This window comes from Stylophora pistillata, chromosome 12 (genome assembly GCF_964205215.1).
Source record: "Stylophora pistillata chromosome 12, jaStyPist1.2, whole genome shotgun sequence".
Lineage (NCBI taxonomy): Eukaryota > Metazoa > Cnidaria > Anthozoa > Scleractinia > Pocilloporidae > Stylophora > Stylophora pistillata.
This window is the reverse complement of record NC_142530.1, coordinates 10,658,378-10,672,952: the sequence shown is the minus strand read 5'-3', so window position 1 is coordinate 10,672,952 and position 14,575 is coordinate 10,658,378. Positions and strand designations below refer to the sequence as shown.

Here is a 14,575-nt window from a genome sequence, read left to right as displayed (position 1 = left end):
TTAAGTAATAAACATTTCCTATGTGGCTTAATAATTTTAAAACTTCTCCATTCTTTAGTTTTTAAATACCCATATTGCACGTGAATTTTTCAATATATCCTCTTATGAATTATTCATATTTATGTAAGCTTGAATACCTTAATTAATTTTACGCACACTTGTTCATGTAGCTGATAGCCGTGATGAGACTGTTGGTAATAAGAGGAAACTTGCAAAGGTTTGTCTTGCGTCGATATCTGAAGGTTTGACGAATATAAGCCTATGGTAGAAACACTTAATTACTTGTAAAGGTGGCGACATACTTTTCTTACTTTTTACACGCCGATCCACGCCGATCGCAATAGCGATTTTCGCCATGGAAATGGCTAGCAAAAATCCCCAAAATATATAATGTTTACTTTGCCTCTTTTAGCATATTCTTTTAGCGGTCCGTTACGGAATCGCCTATTGTGTTGCCTGACTCTCAATGGTTTTATAAGTCAAATATTTGAGATAATCCTGTTTGTCCGACGTTGTAATCTAAGCACTATCCATTTTTACCGAATAGTAGAATAAAAACAAGGCTGCTGCCTAAATGGTACTTAATGCAGTAGCCTGAGGCGCCTCACTTACCAGATATTAGGCAACTAAAATGTTGTTCTGGTTACCTGGATGGGCACCTAATTAGATCTTTCGTTCCCAACTGGGCTCCAAAGAAAACAATTGGCCTGGGCTGCTAACTTTTAAAGACTGGAGCCCAAAGGGCTCCCAAAAAATTGTCATGGAGTTTTTTTTATTCCCAGTCACCCTTATTTTAATCAAACTGTTCACTAATGGAATTATTTTTGGGTTTGTTAGCTCAAGAACTGAACCAAATATGATGAATAATGGTAATTGAACTGAGTGGATTGCAATTATTTTGTATAGGTAATCACATGATTTCAAGTGCAATTTGGAATAAATAAGCACGAGGAAATTTTTCAAAGACTAACAATGCATGAGCCCATAGGGCGAGTGCAATTTGTGGTCTTTTAAAAAATTTACAAGTACTTATTTATTCCAAATTGCAAGAGAAAATCATGTGATTATCTATTAATGATATACATGAAAAAAAGACGAGGTAGCTTCTCATAACTATGCAGAAGAAAAGCGCGCGCATCAGGTGCAAAAAGAATTTATTCAAACCCTACAAGTGTCATGTACATTGACATTGACCAATCATTCTGACCAATCAGAATGTCTGGTTTTTTTCTTTCTTTGCACTGAACTAACCCTCTTCTGCACTGAATTAGCTCTCTTCTGCACTGAATTTACTGAAAACTGCATTCATCTTAACCAATCAGAACTGAGATATTTTTTCATGTATATTATTAGATCTGAAATCATACGCGTGATTTCAAAATCAAACAAGCAAAAGGTGCGAGTTCAATTTGAAATCACAAGTATGATTTCAGACCAAAATTTCATGATCCGAAGTTCAATTGCCACTTTATTAAATCCATTTTGAAATCACATTATTTAATAGCCAAATCTTATATTTGTGTGTGTTAGTGTCAGGTCAGGTCGCTGTAACCGCAACTTGATTCTGCAACAGGTCAGGTCGCTTTTACCGCGGGTAACCTGCTACTGGTACTATGTAACCCAGTACAACCTGTCGCATAGTCGAGTCGTCGGCGACTAAACCGACAACCCCCCAGGCTTGCCTGAGGAGGAGGGTGTGTGGACACCCAGTTAGAATTAAAAACAAGACCTTCAAAGGGCGGATGAGCTCCTCGTGAGCCAACGGCCATCCACTGCAGCAGAACTTGTCCTCCAGTCGTCGAGGTATCCTTGCCATTGGAACCAGGACATGTGATGTCAAGCACCGTGGGAACTTTGCCGTGCAACTTTGTACTCACGTTAAAAATTCACGCACAGCCTCCACTTGGCCAAAAGTCTTACGGCGACTGGTAAGCGGCGACGGGGGCAGGATTGCGAAGTCTGGAAGCCTTCAGTTGTGAACCAGCACGTAGGCGGTGGGGGTCAAGTTACAGTCGCTCTGCTCTTGGAGTTGGGAACAGAAAAGTAGTTCGGTAGTCACCCCCATGTCTGAGCGGTCCTCTTTAGGAGCCACTCAGCTCACCCCGCATGGGGAAAGGATTAGAAAAGGTATCCTAAACATAGTCTGTTTCCTTATATTCCCTGGCTGGGTTACCACACCCAGCGGGTTCACCTTTGTTGCGTTCGAAAACAAAGAAAGCAACAACTCCTTTTTGGTACATGGAATGTATGTACTTTGATGGACACTGAAAATAGTGAGAGACCAGAAAGGCGAACTGCCTTCGTTGCTCGTGAGCTTCGCCAGTATAGTATTGATATCACTGTGCTTCAAGAGACCCGTCGCGCTGGTGAAGGACAACTGACTGAGAAAGGAGCAGGATATACCTTCTTCTGGAAGGGGAAGGAGGAGAATGAACAGAGAATACATGGCGTGGGCTTTGCCGTAAAAAATGAGCTGATTAGGAACCTGGAGGAACTCCCGCTTGGTGTAAGCGAACGCATGATGACATTCCGTTTGAAGCTAAAATCCAATCAACAAGCGACAGTAATCTCCGCATATGCACCAACTCTACAGGCTGAACCTGAAGATAAAGAGATATTCTACTCCACTCCTGACTCTGTGTTAACACAGATTCCATCCAATCACAAGATCATTCTCCTTGGTGACTTCAATGCTCGGGTTGGCAGAGATCACTCTGTATGGGAAAATGTCATTGGGAAGGAAGGGGAAGGCAATGCTAACTCCAATGGGATCCAACTCCTGACCAAATGTGTGGAGCACCAGCTGGTGATAACAAACACCCTCTTCCGCCAAAAGAACAGGAATAAGACATCATGGAGACATCCTAGATCACGCCACTGGCATATGATTGACTATGTCATTGTACGTTGCTGTGACAGAAAAGACGTTCTGATCACCAAGACAATGACATCATCTGACGAGTGCTGGACCGATCACAGGCTAGTACGATCCTCTATGTCCTTTGTCATTCGCATAAAGCAGAGAATGACGCCGAAACGGCATAGGCCCAGGTATAACCTAGGGAAACTTGATCACCATGAGAAACAAGCTGAGTTCCAGTCCAAATTGACTACAGCGCTGCTACACGTTGATGACATCGATGTTGATTGTCTCTGGGAAGGCTTAAAGACTGCTATTAAAACAGCTTGTGACGAAACACTGGGCAGCCAGAAGTGGTGCCATCAGGACTGGTTTAATGACAATGACGCAGAGATAGAGCAGATGATTGCTGAGAAATGTAAAAGATTCTCTGTTTGGCAGAATGAAATCAGTAATGCTATAAAGAAACAGCAATACCACGAAATGAGATTCAAAGTCCAACGCCGGGTCCGTGAGATGGAAAGTATTTGGTGGATTCAAAAAGCACAGGAGATTCAAGCTCTATCCGACAGCAATAACAGCAAAGCCTTCTTTGCAGCCACCAAAAAGATCTAGGGGCCAACATCCCAGGGTGTTGGGCCGGTTGCAGGCAAGGATGGAACCCTTCACAAGGACTTGGCTGGCATTCGTGACAGATGGAAAGAACATTTCTGTGAGTTACTGAATCAGACTCCCTCGATGAACATTGACACAACTGTGAATTTGCCTCAACTCTCCGTAAAAAGCCATCTTGACGAGACACCGACTCTAGAGGATATTGCCACAGCTATAGGTGCTATGAAGAAAGGCAAAGCTGCTGGCCCTGATGGTATCCCTGCAGAAGCATACAAGGCTGCTGGTCCAGCTCTCATTGAGAAACTGCATGTACTCTTCACGCGAATCTGGGACGAGGAAGTAATTCCCAGCGATCTTCAAGATGCTCTGACTGTCACCATTTTCAAGAAAGGCGACAAGGCAAACTGTGAAAACTACCGAGGTATATCCCTGCTTTCCATTGCTGGGAAGATCTTTGCTCGCATCCTTGCATGCCGCCTCTTCCCCATTGCCGAGGAGGTCCTTCCAGAGTCTCAATGTGGTTTCAGACCAGCACGTGGGACTGTGGACATGATTTTCTCGGCACGACAGATTCAGGAAAAGTGCAGGGAAGAGCACAAAGATCTTTATATGGCTTTCATTGATCTGACTAAGGTGTTTGACTCCGTACATCGGCCAACACTGTGGAAAGTGCTCTCTAAAATTGGATGCCCAGAGAAATACATCAGAATGATCCATCTGCTGCATGACAACATGTCTGCATCAGTACTTATTGATGGCGAGTCTACCGAAAGTTTTGTAGTGAAGACTGGTGTCAAGCAGGGCTGTGTCATAGCCCCAACACTCTTCTTGATTTTCATCTCCGCCGTGCTACACCTGGTGTCGGAGAAATTACCTCTTGGTATAGATATGCAGTTTAGGATGGATGGCAAGCTGTTCAACTTACGGCGACTAAAGGCTAAGACATTAACCACTCACATGGCTATACTCGAGCTCCAATATGCTAACGACAACTCCCTAGTGACCCACACAGAAGAAGACCTTCAAGTGGCTGTGGATGCCTTCAGTTATGCCTATGATGCGCTTGGCCTCACACTTAATGCTCGGAAGACACAAGTTCTTTTCCAACCATCACCTGATCACACACTTGAGCGAAAACAACCAGAGATCACAGTTGGAGACACACACCTTAGCTCTGTTGATCATTTCTCGGATCTTGGTAGTTGCCTGTCATGCAAGGCAGATTTGGATGTTGAAACCCAAGTTCGTCTAAAATCAGCTAGTGCTGCTTTTGGTAGCCTCAGAGACAAGGTGTTTGATAATAGAAACCTCTACCCCAACACCAAAATAAAGGTTTACAAAGCCGTAATATTGCCAACTCTGCTGTATGGCTCAGAAGCTTGGACAACCTATAGACGTCATCTCAAAAGTCTTGAGAGGTATCCTCAGCGTTGCCTTCGCCGTATCCTCAACATCAAGTGGCAAGACAGACGAACAAACAGTAGTGTTTTGGAAGAGGCTAATGTCACAAGTATTGAGTCCTATATTATCAAGAACCAACTTCGCTGGGCTGGTCACCTTGTCCGTATGCCTTCACCCAGGCTCCCAAAGAAGATTATGTATGGTGAACTGTCCAATGGAAGACGTAACCAGGGGGGGCAACGAAAATGCTTTAAGGATAGCCTTAAACACAACCTGAAGCAGTGCGGTATCAACCCCGAGAACTGGGAACAATTGGCCAATGACCGGCCTAGCTGGAGAAGTGCTATCCACACTGGTGTGGCGCATAGTGAGCAACGGAGGAGGGAGCACTGTGAAAGTCTCCGCTTGGCGAGAAAAGAGAGACAACAAATATCCACCAACTGTCCTTCATCTCAAGGTGCTTAATAAAATCTTTACTTAATATTTCAGATCTGTTTTTCCTCACTATTGTCCACTCAATCCATGCATTCTTCTCTGATGTACCTACCATAGCCAGCCATCCTGATGCTCAGTTGCCTGTCAACTGCACTCCATCTCAAGATGCTTAACTACCATGTTTGCTTTGTTATCACGTGGTCCAATAATATATATTTGTTGTATTTCTCATTGTTCTTTCTTGTGAAGATCTCCTCATTGAAGTCATTAAATTGGTTGACCACCCCCACGAGTTTTTTGTTTCTTTTTTGGGATGCAAATGGAATGCAAGATTTGTTTCATATGAAGCTATGCAATAAGAGCTGCTAAATAAGCTATAGTTTAGGGGTACACCTATTATTAATAGTAGAATTTTGACATTTTTTAAGTCGTTTATTTTTGCATTTTAAAGTAATTTCTCTCAAAATGTCCACCTTCTTCATAGCTGCTGATGTCAGTTCTTAAATAAGCTGATCACTGGCTTTTAAATGGTATATTGTACACAGGCAGAGTGTCTCTATTTGCCGATTTAGGAAAATCTTCCGTTTGCCTTGGGGGTATAGGGTTAACTAAGTAGCTAATCTCATTAGCAAATAGATAATTATACGTCTACAAATAATTCGTTTGAATAATTTTATAAATTCGAGCATTAAGGGGTTACTCTATGTGAGAAATGGGGGGAAGTACAAACTATTGTGGCAATTAGAGAAGCTCTAGCATGAGTTAATATTCTTAAAAAAGACGGTGGGTCATGACAGTACTTTATTTCTCTCCCTCTCTGCGGAGGAGCAGTTGTTTCAGTTGGCTTCACGCTTCATGCTTATACTTTGTTGACTTCAAGCCTATTCTCCAACGACTCTGCTTCCTGATTTTCTGTCACAGCATGGTAATGGGAAACTTTTACACATTCCCATCATTTCTTATCATGTCTTTACAGGAATTGATGTAGTTCTCTACAGTGTGGAGGGGCAAGCGGTTGCCGTAGGTTACATGGAGTGTGACCGTCAGTTTCTTCATGGCAAGTGTATACCATCCGGGTATAAGGTGGTCCGTTTAACATGGGTGAAGTCGTCTGATATTCCTGCTCCACTTGTGCTAGGAGATCCTGATGAGAATTTCTTCTTGTCATCTGGACAGTTTTTTGCCCTTCCTATAGCCAGTTTAAAACTTGTGAAACTAGTGAGATAATTAATAATCTTCTCTTAGAAAAAAAATACAACATGGCAGCTGTTGGCCTTAGTCTGAGAACGTTTTGAAGAGAATATGAAAGTAATCTATTAACGCTCATGTTTTGCTCGTGTTCACATTAACTTGATCAACTTTTAGCCTCTTCAAGAAGCAGAATCAGAAGATAGGGGTGCGCTTATTGCTCATTCTTTAAAATTAATTAATTGACACAACAATAAAGAATTTTAAAGTGGTGTTCATCCTCTAATCTAACTGGCAGGGGCTCTTCTACAGAAATGCTCGTAAAAGGCAAGAGAGTGAGAGCTTCTTGAATCGACAAATACCTATTAGGGAGACTATCACGACAATTGTCGTAAATGCGATTACCCAGCTCAATACAACCACACAGGATTTTCACCAAATAGGAAGGAATAAATCCTTCGTCAGGAATTTAAATGTTTTTCTTTTCCAGAACGTAGGCAATAAGAAGAGATATTAAGCTGCATGCGTTACTACCATTGCGTAGGTTAAAGAGGCTCTGACACATTTGTTGTGGTAATTTCCATGCACACACCTCCTCACCAAGGGAAACGGGACGCAGAGGGGTTAACTCGTCTAGTTCGTCTAAGATATTGGCTAACTCTTCAAGGTCTCCGTTTCCTAAGGATTCAACTTGCAATCCTCGCTCGTCATCTTCTTCATACTCTTCCTCTTCTTCTTCTTCTTCCTCCTCGCATTCCTCTTTCTGCGTGTCATCAGAGGGATCAATCACTCCGTCTTCTTCAGACTGAAGAGAAAGTTTACGAAAGGCATCTAATTCATCTGATAAAACAGATGCGAATGCGTTCACCCCTGTCGCAATCTGCTTTAATGCGAAGTCCTTCCCTTCCTCTAGTAAAGAGAGCAGTCCTCGCTTGGCGCTTTGGGTTGGCGTCAAAGTAGCGTAACTTGGAAGCTAGAGACAACAGAGTAACAAATTTAAAAGACCGTGATACAGTTATCCATGATACAGCATTTCATGGCATAGATTCCAGTGAGCAGTATGAGAGGTGTTCCCGATGTTAATACAACGTGGCTCAAACACAGTCCCTGAATAGAATACAATTGAAGTTCTTCGAGGCTTGGTAACGGCAAGGTTTCCATAAATTATAAACTGCCAACTGGAATCGTAAAGCAGCCATGCATAGCTACTGCTACGGTGATCACAAATATAATAGCTTCACCCTGCCTTACCCCTTTTTAGCGGTACAATTTCGATGTAATAATAAATTACACATAGAAACTGCAATATCAAGAAAAAGCTCACCAAATGAAAGTTTGTGCAAATAACAAGCCGACAAGTGGACGTCGATAATTTTTACAAGGAAAAAAAGTGCTTTTTACTTTAATAAAAAAAACCCTGTATTTCGATAACAACAGAGGGAAAGGCTACTTTTCGTCAGTATATGTATATTCGGTATCAAATTGTCTGAGAATGTTACAAGAAGACAAAAGATAAGGCTTACTTTCTTCATAGAACTGTTATCACTTTCCTGACGCTCAACCTTGTCTTGCTCCAAGTCGCTACTCTCAGGTTCTTCGTTGTATATTAAATAAATTCAGGAAACAAACAGGAAACACCGTCAGAACAATAATGGGGCGGCTTCATTAAACTGGGGCATTGTCATAACCATCGTTATACGATCTTTAAAAAAATTTTTGAAATGAAAAAGAGAAAAACAACTTAAAAGGTCAATGTTGTGCTGTGCTCTTGTGTTATTGTACCAAGTTAAAAGGAAACTTAAAAAATCGTTGCCACGCCATGCATCAAAATACATTTGTTATTTCAGTCAAGGTGAAAAACACTACAAACGTACAAAAAGTGATTCTCTAAGAGAAAAACCCAAAGCTTATACCAGTTAAGGAAGCTTGCAATTGTCTTTTGTCTTCTAGTATGGATGGAAGAATGATGTCTTTGTAGAATGACATGAAGCCCATCATTTCTTTCTTCAACAACACCAGCTCCTCTTGATATCGTTCAACTTCCATCTTTTTGTTTACCACTACCTTCTTGGTACGAATGGGAACTGTATCCAAAAATATGAAAACAATGTTTGGCATTATCTTATTCAATATCTAAATCCTTTCCTTCTCCGCAAACATTCTGACAAAGGAAAAAGAACTTTGGTCTTCAAAATAGTTTTACAGGTATTACCAGAAGAAAAATTCTAACCGTTATGTCAGCCCACCTAGAAGGTACATTTTACACAGCAATATGACAAACATTTTGTAAATAAGCCAAACCAATACATTCTGGCCAATGCAAAATGAACTCAACGGATTACAAACATCGTTTAGTCAATGCATCATCACTTACCATTGCCAATCAATTGGTCACAAAACAGTTGCCACGGAAACTCTCCTTTCTCGATGTCTTCTTGCTTAGCTTTCCTATCGTCGCTATCTAGTTCATTGTAGCGGTTTAAGGCATCCCTTAGATAGCCTTTCTCTTGGGAAACCTTCCTCCGCAACCTTTGCCTCTGCTTACTGGAGTCTGAATAAAAGGTAGTCAAATTAATAAATTTTTTATTGATTGATGATTTAAAGTTATTAAATTAGCTTTTAAATAGAAACTACATATGGGTCTACAAAACCTGATATAAATCAATCAACAAAAATAAACTTAACAAATTTATAAGCGTACAGAACAGCCAACTGGAGAAGCAAAAGTACTCTCAGTTAAGGCAAGTGTTACCTCCCAACTTTCCCATGTTGTATACAATCTGGGATAGAGAAGTAGACTTTCCCATGTTGTATACAATCTGGGATAGAGAAGTAGAAATTCTCCATCTGTTTAGTTAGATGGGCAGTAACCTTGTCAAACAGAGTTTTTTTCTCCCCCTCCACTCGTTTCCACATCAGCAACACCTAACGCTGCCAGATCTCCAGCACTTTTACTCCTGGATAGCAGCTGCTTGTACTGCTGGCCATTCAATTGGCCTTCAAATAAATAAAGATGCGTTCACATCTTACCTTGCGCAGCATGGTGTATATCTTTCTTCCACCCAGTTAACACGTCAGTTGTAACTTGAAGCATTTTTAGATGCCCCAAAAGAGCCTTTCTTGCATTAGTGAGTTGATTCTTTGTCTGTGAGATAAAAGAAAGTCAGTCAGCGATACTCACCTCTCCTGATCCACCCTTCCCCACCCTGTAAAAGGGCAACCTACCCTTGAATGTCGTTTAGCTAAGGCTTGAGGTAACTGTACCACTTTTTTTCTGTTCCACTGCAGAGCATGTTCTGTGAGCAGTTCTTCCTGGCCTGTTGATAAAAGTCGCAGAAAAAAGGTGAAATAAATTCATACATAATACACCAAAGTTTAAACAACATCAAATTATGTTTTCTTATCAATAACAGCCTTACAGTCACATCGTTATTACACGCACGCCAATACATTTTTCAACGACTTAAAAAAACATTGATGCGGTCTACGGCCACATTCGGGATCGATCCCCAGCTTGTGTAATTAATTGTTAATTACTTTACCCAGTTAATGCTGTATGTACTGAGTGAAGTTTCTGTCATGAAATTTCTATGGATGAATTTGAAGTTCTTTAGAAGTGATATTTCCAGCTATTTAGTAATGATCGTATTAACGGGTTTCCTCCGTTGCATTAATAGCAAGTAATTTAGTAGTAGTGCATATATGCCCATTTTAGAATGATGTCCCTTACAATAATCTTCACTGAAATGTTGATTTCGCACCTGATGAAAACGAAAACAATAGTAAGAATGTGTAACTAGCTAACAAAGGAAATAAATATAATCCAGAGCTGATTCCATGCACTAAACTGACTTCGAGTCATAGTGTGAAGCTTTGCAAAGCAAGGTATTCACAATTTGTTGAACATGAACAAAATCACCTTCTGGAAGCATATGTTTTGTCATTGTACCCAGCCTTGAAAAATGACTATTTATTTGCTCAACTTTCTCTCCTGTTGTTGCAGAGGCACCATCCTGCCACCTTCCACCCCAGATAGCCTGCATATACAACAATCAATGGCCATGTTACACTGAGTAAAAAAAAGTGATTACAAGATAGTTCTCCAACACTACCTTGCAATTTTATGTCGATGATGATCGGTGTACAGTATCATGCATTTTGGAGTTCATAGTCCATAATTTAGCAATACCACTGCATTTCAAGCTTATAACTGAATACCTACTCTAATCTTTCAGCACCTCCTCATAACTTGAACACTAAAAGGTTAAACTAACATTTAACAGTTTTGTTTATTGCTGAAGTAAAGCCTATCAAATTTAAAGAGAAATTCACTTAAAATAAATACAAAAAAAAAACCTGTAAAATCAAATTGCAGAATTAGGTTAGAGTACAATAATAATAATAATAATGATAATGATAATAATAAACAATATTTACAGAGGATATCACCAGTAACACTAAGTTAATTAGGGTGGTCCTCTATCTGCACCCACCCATCCCACCCCAGGGGAGGACATCCATCACACAGTATACTTATGCGTGGAAAATTAACATCTCCTACCCTCTAAAATTAATATACAATTTATTCAGCAATGGTGCTTGAATTTCAGTAACTAACCGGACAAGACCATGAGTGTGCTTTGGCATGCATAATGGACAATGCTGGCTTCATCTTCTCTGAAACTTCACCATCATTCTTTTTCAGCCATGGCAAATATTCACAGACTACATCATACCAAAAGTACTTGACCTTTTTTGGGATGAAGTAGGTTTTCTGTAAATAGTGGGCATAACCATAGATTTCACCATACATCATGTTCACAGCCTTTTGCGCCATGGAATGTCTGCATCCTACTATCTCTAAACCAGTCTCACACAGGTTTCTCTTCTTATGCAAGGAATTACCAGCAGCCCTGCAGGTACTATCACCACATTTGTTCTGTTCTGTACTGTTCATCTGCAATATTGATCAGATATTTCACAGTGCTTCTTCAAGGACATTCCAGATATGAGTAATCCAGTCCACGAGGCTGAGGTTAAATTTGAATGGGGTCGCAGCCAAGTGACAGGCAACAAAATAATGGAAAATTATCTTCCAAAACAAAAACCTCTTCCCTTGGTAATTCCTCTGGCTTCCAACACAATCAGAGGCATAGTAGGTGTATATATATTTCATTAGTTTTTACATAATTTGGTATTTGCTAGTGTTGAGATATCTTTTAACTTGATTTTATATTTTTTTGTTGATGCATGCTTTCAAGGACCATTTTAAAAGGCAGTAACAGTACTTAACACATTGATTTCGTGCGTGTTACTACAAGTGAAAATGCATGGTAAACCAAGACACCTTTTCCTTTAGAACATTTTATCAAGACATTTTAACCTCTAAAATAGAAATTATGAAAATCAAGTCGCATACACTGGGCTTGGCACCTTGGTACAGTTTCTGGATGTGAGTATCCACCTGTTTGTTTGATGCTATGAAAACATCACCATAGTAACACTCTCGCTGTCACCTGTATTTATGCAAACAACAATAGAAATAAGAATGAAAAAACTAATTTGATAATGAGATGGTATAGTGTAAAATTAAAACGCATGTTTGGGGTTGATATAGTCTGTTGACTTAATGACTATTAACTTAATTATTAGCTGACCCTGTCACAAGTTATAGAGAGCACCATAACTTTTCCTAAGTAGTACTAAATGCCTAATATGCCTACTTAACTTCTACAACAATCATTGGCAACATTTATTCACAAAATGATACTAACAAAAATTGTGTAAAAGTGGTAAGTCTGATTATTTTCAAATGTGTCCATGCATGTAACTTAAAAACAATCTTTGCTGTCAATGCAAAAAAACTGGTTAATACACCAACAGGACTGGAACATTGGCATACAGTAGTGCTTTAGCTATCACAGTAAACAAAGGTGCGTCAACACCATTGTAGCTGACACACAACTGAATTGAGAACAACAATTTATCGTTATGTTATACACAGCTTTGCTACCACAGAAGAGTTAGTACTCTTATACTTACAGTTAAGCAGATTTAAACCTGTACAACTTCATATTTCCATCAACATGCACAGAATGTTGACTATCTTTGCATGAAGGACACTCCATCCAATCCATTTTACGTAAAACATCAAGCTCATATTGACAAAACTTCCATTCTTTGAAAGCAATGCCAAATGTTTTGCTGTTTATTGTTCCAACCTAAGAAGCAAAATCAAACTGGCATACATAATTGTGCTACAAGAAGTTATGTGCAAGAAGTACTGTCCTAGTAAGTTGCAAAAGAAGATCTCATGAGAACCATTGTGGAGTTATTTACAAAAATTGATGTCTATTTATTAAAATTACTGGTACACACAAACTCATAACTTTGTATTTTATTAGAAAAAAAATAAGTCAATTTCTACATGTATCCACTGATTTGCATGAAAATGCCTAAGGTCAAGTTAAAAAGACATACAGACGATCAAGTTAACAAAAATACCAGCTTACTACAATTACTAACGCCAAAAAAAAAAGGGGGAAAAGAAATCCATACAAACCCTTCCTTTCCGTAAAGAAAACTGTTCTAGAGACTTCAGGAAAGACCTCTCTGATGAACCTGGACTTTCTTTCTGGAAAAGATCCCAGTGTAGGAACAGCCTGGGATCGAACGCGTACGTCAGGCTGCTCACACTTCCTGGCCAAAACCCAAGCTGTGCAATAATGAGTGGGTTAGATGTTGGCACATCTTTATTGCACTGAAGGCAATGGAGAAGAACATGGCTAACATCAAATCTGCCTGGAATAAGTAATTATTATTACATGTCTTGTAACCCTTCCCAAGATTTCACAGTGTTCAAAACAAGAGGGCTCAGGTCAAAATCCAACAAGATCAGCCTGACACAACTCATTATAAATTGGAAATTTTCTATCAATTCACTGGCAACCATGTAAACTTGATCCATTGAAACCTTCCCTTAAAAAACTTATAAAATAGAACAATGAGTAGATGATGGGTTCATACAAGTTCCCAACCAAAGATCCTGAGAAAAAAAATTGGTTTGATTGTAAAAATCATTTTGACATAATTTATATGCTATTTTAGTTCAGTGTTTTGGATCTTATTAGAATTGAAGTCTAATCAACAGTTTCTTGTTGAAGAAATAACTTATTACCTGACAACATATCAAGTTAAGCCCAGTTAAACAAGATACATTATTAAATAGGCAGATTTTAATATTTAAATTAACATATTAAATATTTTACTTCAAAAATAGATTTAATCAGAATCTCACCCTGTAGATTAACTACTACACAACTGTTATGTTTGCTAACTCTCTGCATGTTGCAGATGTTACAAAAAGGACATGTTAAACACATTTCTGAAAATGGAAGGTAACTATCTGAAAGAAAATCATCAACATTAATTTTAGTGAGCCTGTACAAAAAAATTAAAAGGTGAGAATCAACCTTTCTTCCAATATTATTATATCATCACGATAGACAAAGTGAAATGAATTTACTTCAAACTTCTATAAAACTGAGACTTGTCAAAGTAAGACAAAATAAAAAAAAATAAAAAACACAAACCTACAGAGACCCACTCTCCATTATGATCCACTGAAACAGTGGGTGGAATTGGCTTAAGAAATCCACTTTTAAATGCACTGCGATCATGAAATGGTAGTATTTCATGAACAGATTGATCACAAACACCACATAATTGTCTGTGCATGTGACAATTGTAGCAGCGAATAACAGCTGGATTCTTCAAGCATTTGCTGCACATGCTCCTTTCTGGATGAATTCCAAAAGTGGAGAGAACAGAATTAAATAAATTTTGCCGAACACCTGCCCAGCTTTCATTCAGATTTGATATCCGCTGCTCCCAATTTTGATTTGATGGTGCCTTGTTCGCACACCACTCCTCCAAAAGACTGTTTGCTGCTTCCAAGGCACAGGCTAAGTCACCCACCTTGTAATAAAGGAAAACAACACTAAACTGTGCCTGCCACATCTTCTACTTGGCTAACTTTTTTTAAACTTATTCTCATGGTCCTGATTATTTTTAAAA

At 39.4% G+C, this 14,575-nt stretch overlaps 2 protein-coding genes across 4 annotated transcripts; one reads left to right on the top strand and one right to left on the bottom strand.

Annotated features, from left to right (window-relative positions):
* The first annotated feature begins 2,257 nt into the window (after positions 1–2,257).
* On the top strand, positions 2,258–3,475 carry LOC148718778 (protein CFDP2-like). The gene has a single exon (XM_088739998.1). The coding sequence runs from the start codon at positions 2,258–2,260 to the stop codon at positions 3,473–3,475; it is 1,218 nt and encodes a 405-aa protein (XP_088596124.1).
* A 2,893-nt stretch (positions 3,476–6,368) lies between these two features.
* On the bottom strand, positions 6,369–14,100 carry LOC111340730 (uncharacterized). 3 transcript variants are annotated; one of them, XM_088741691.1, is made up of 12 exons: positions 13,062–14,099; positions 12,542–12,720; positions 11,919–12,015; positions 11,118–11,456; positions 10,419–10,536; positions 9,725–9,816; positions 9,530–9,644; positions 8,874–9,050; positions 8,413–8,583; positions 8,023–8,093; positions 7,092–7,472; positions 6,369–6,526 (listed from the first exon to the last, which is right to left on the bottom strand). In XM_088741691.1, exons 4-12 carry the CDS (start codon positions 11,454–11,456, stop codon positions 6,512–6,514), a joined length of 1,479 nt encoding a protein of 492 aa, XP_088597817.1. In that variant the 5' UTR covers positions 11,919–12,015; positions 12,542–12,720; positions 13,062–14,099; the 3' UTR covers positions 6,369–6,511. The 3 variants fall into 3 exon arrangements, with proteins under 3 accessions (XP_088597817.1, XP_088597816.1, XP_088597815.1); XM_088741690.1 differs by having other exon boundaries at positions 7,100–7,472; XM_088741689.1 differs by having other exon boundaries at positions 6,369–7,472; positions 13,062–14,100.
* Positions 14,101–14,575: the final 475 nt, after the last annotated feature.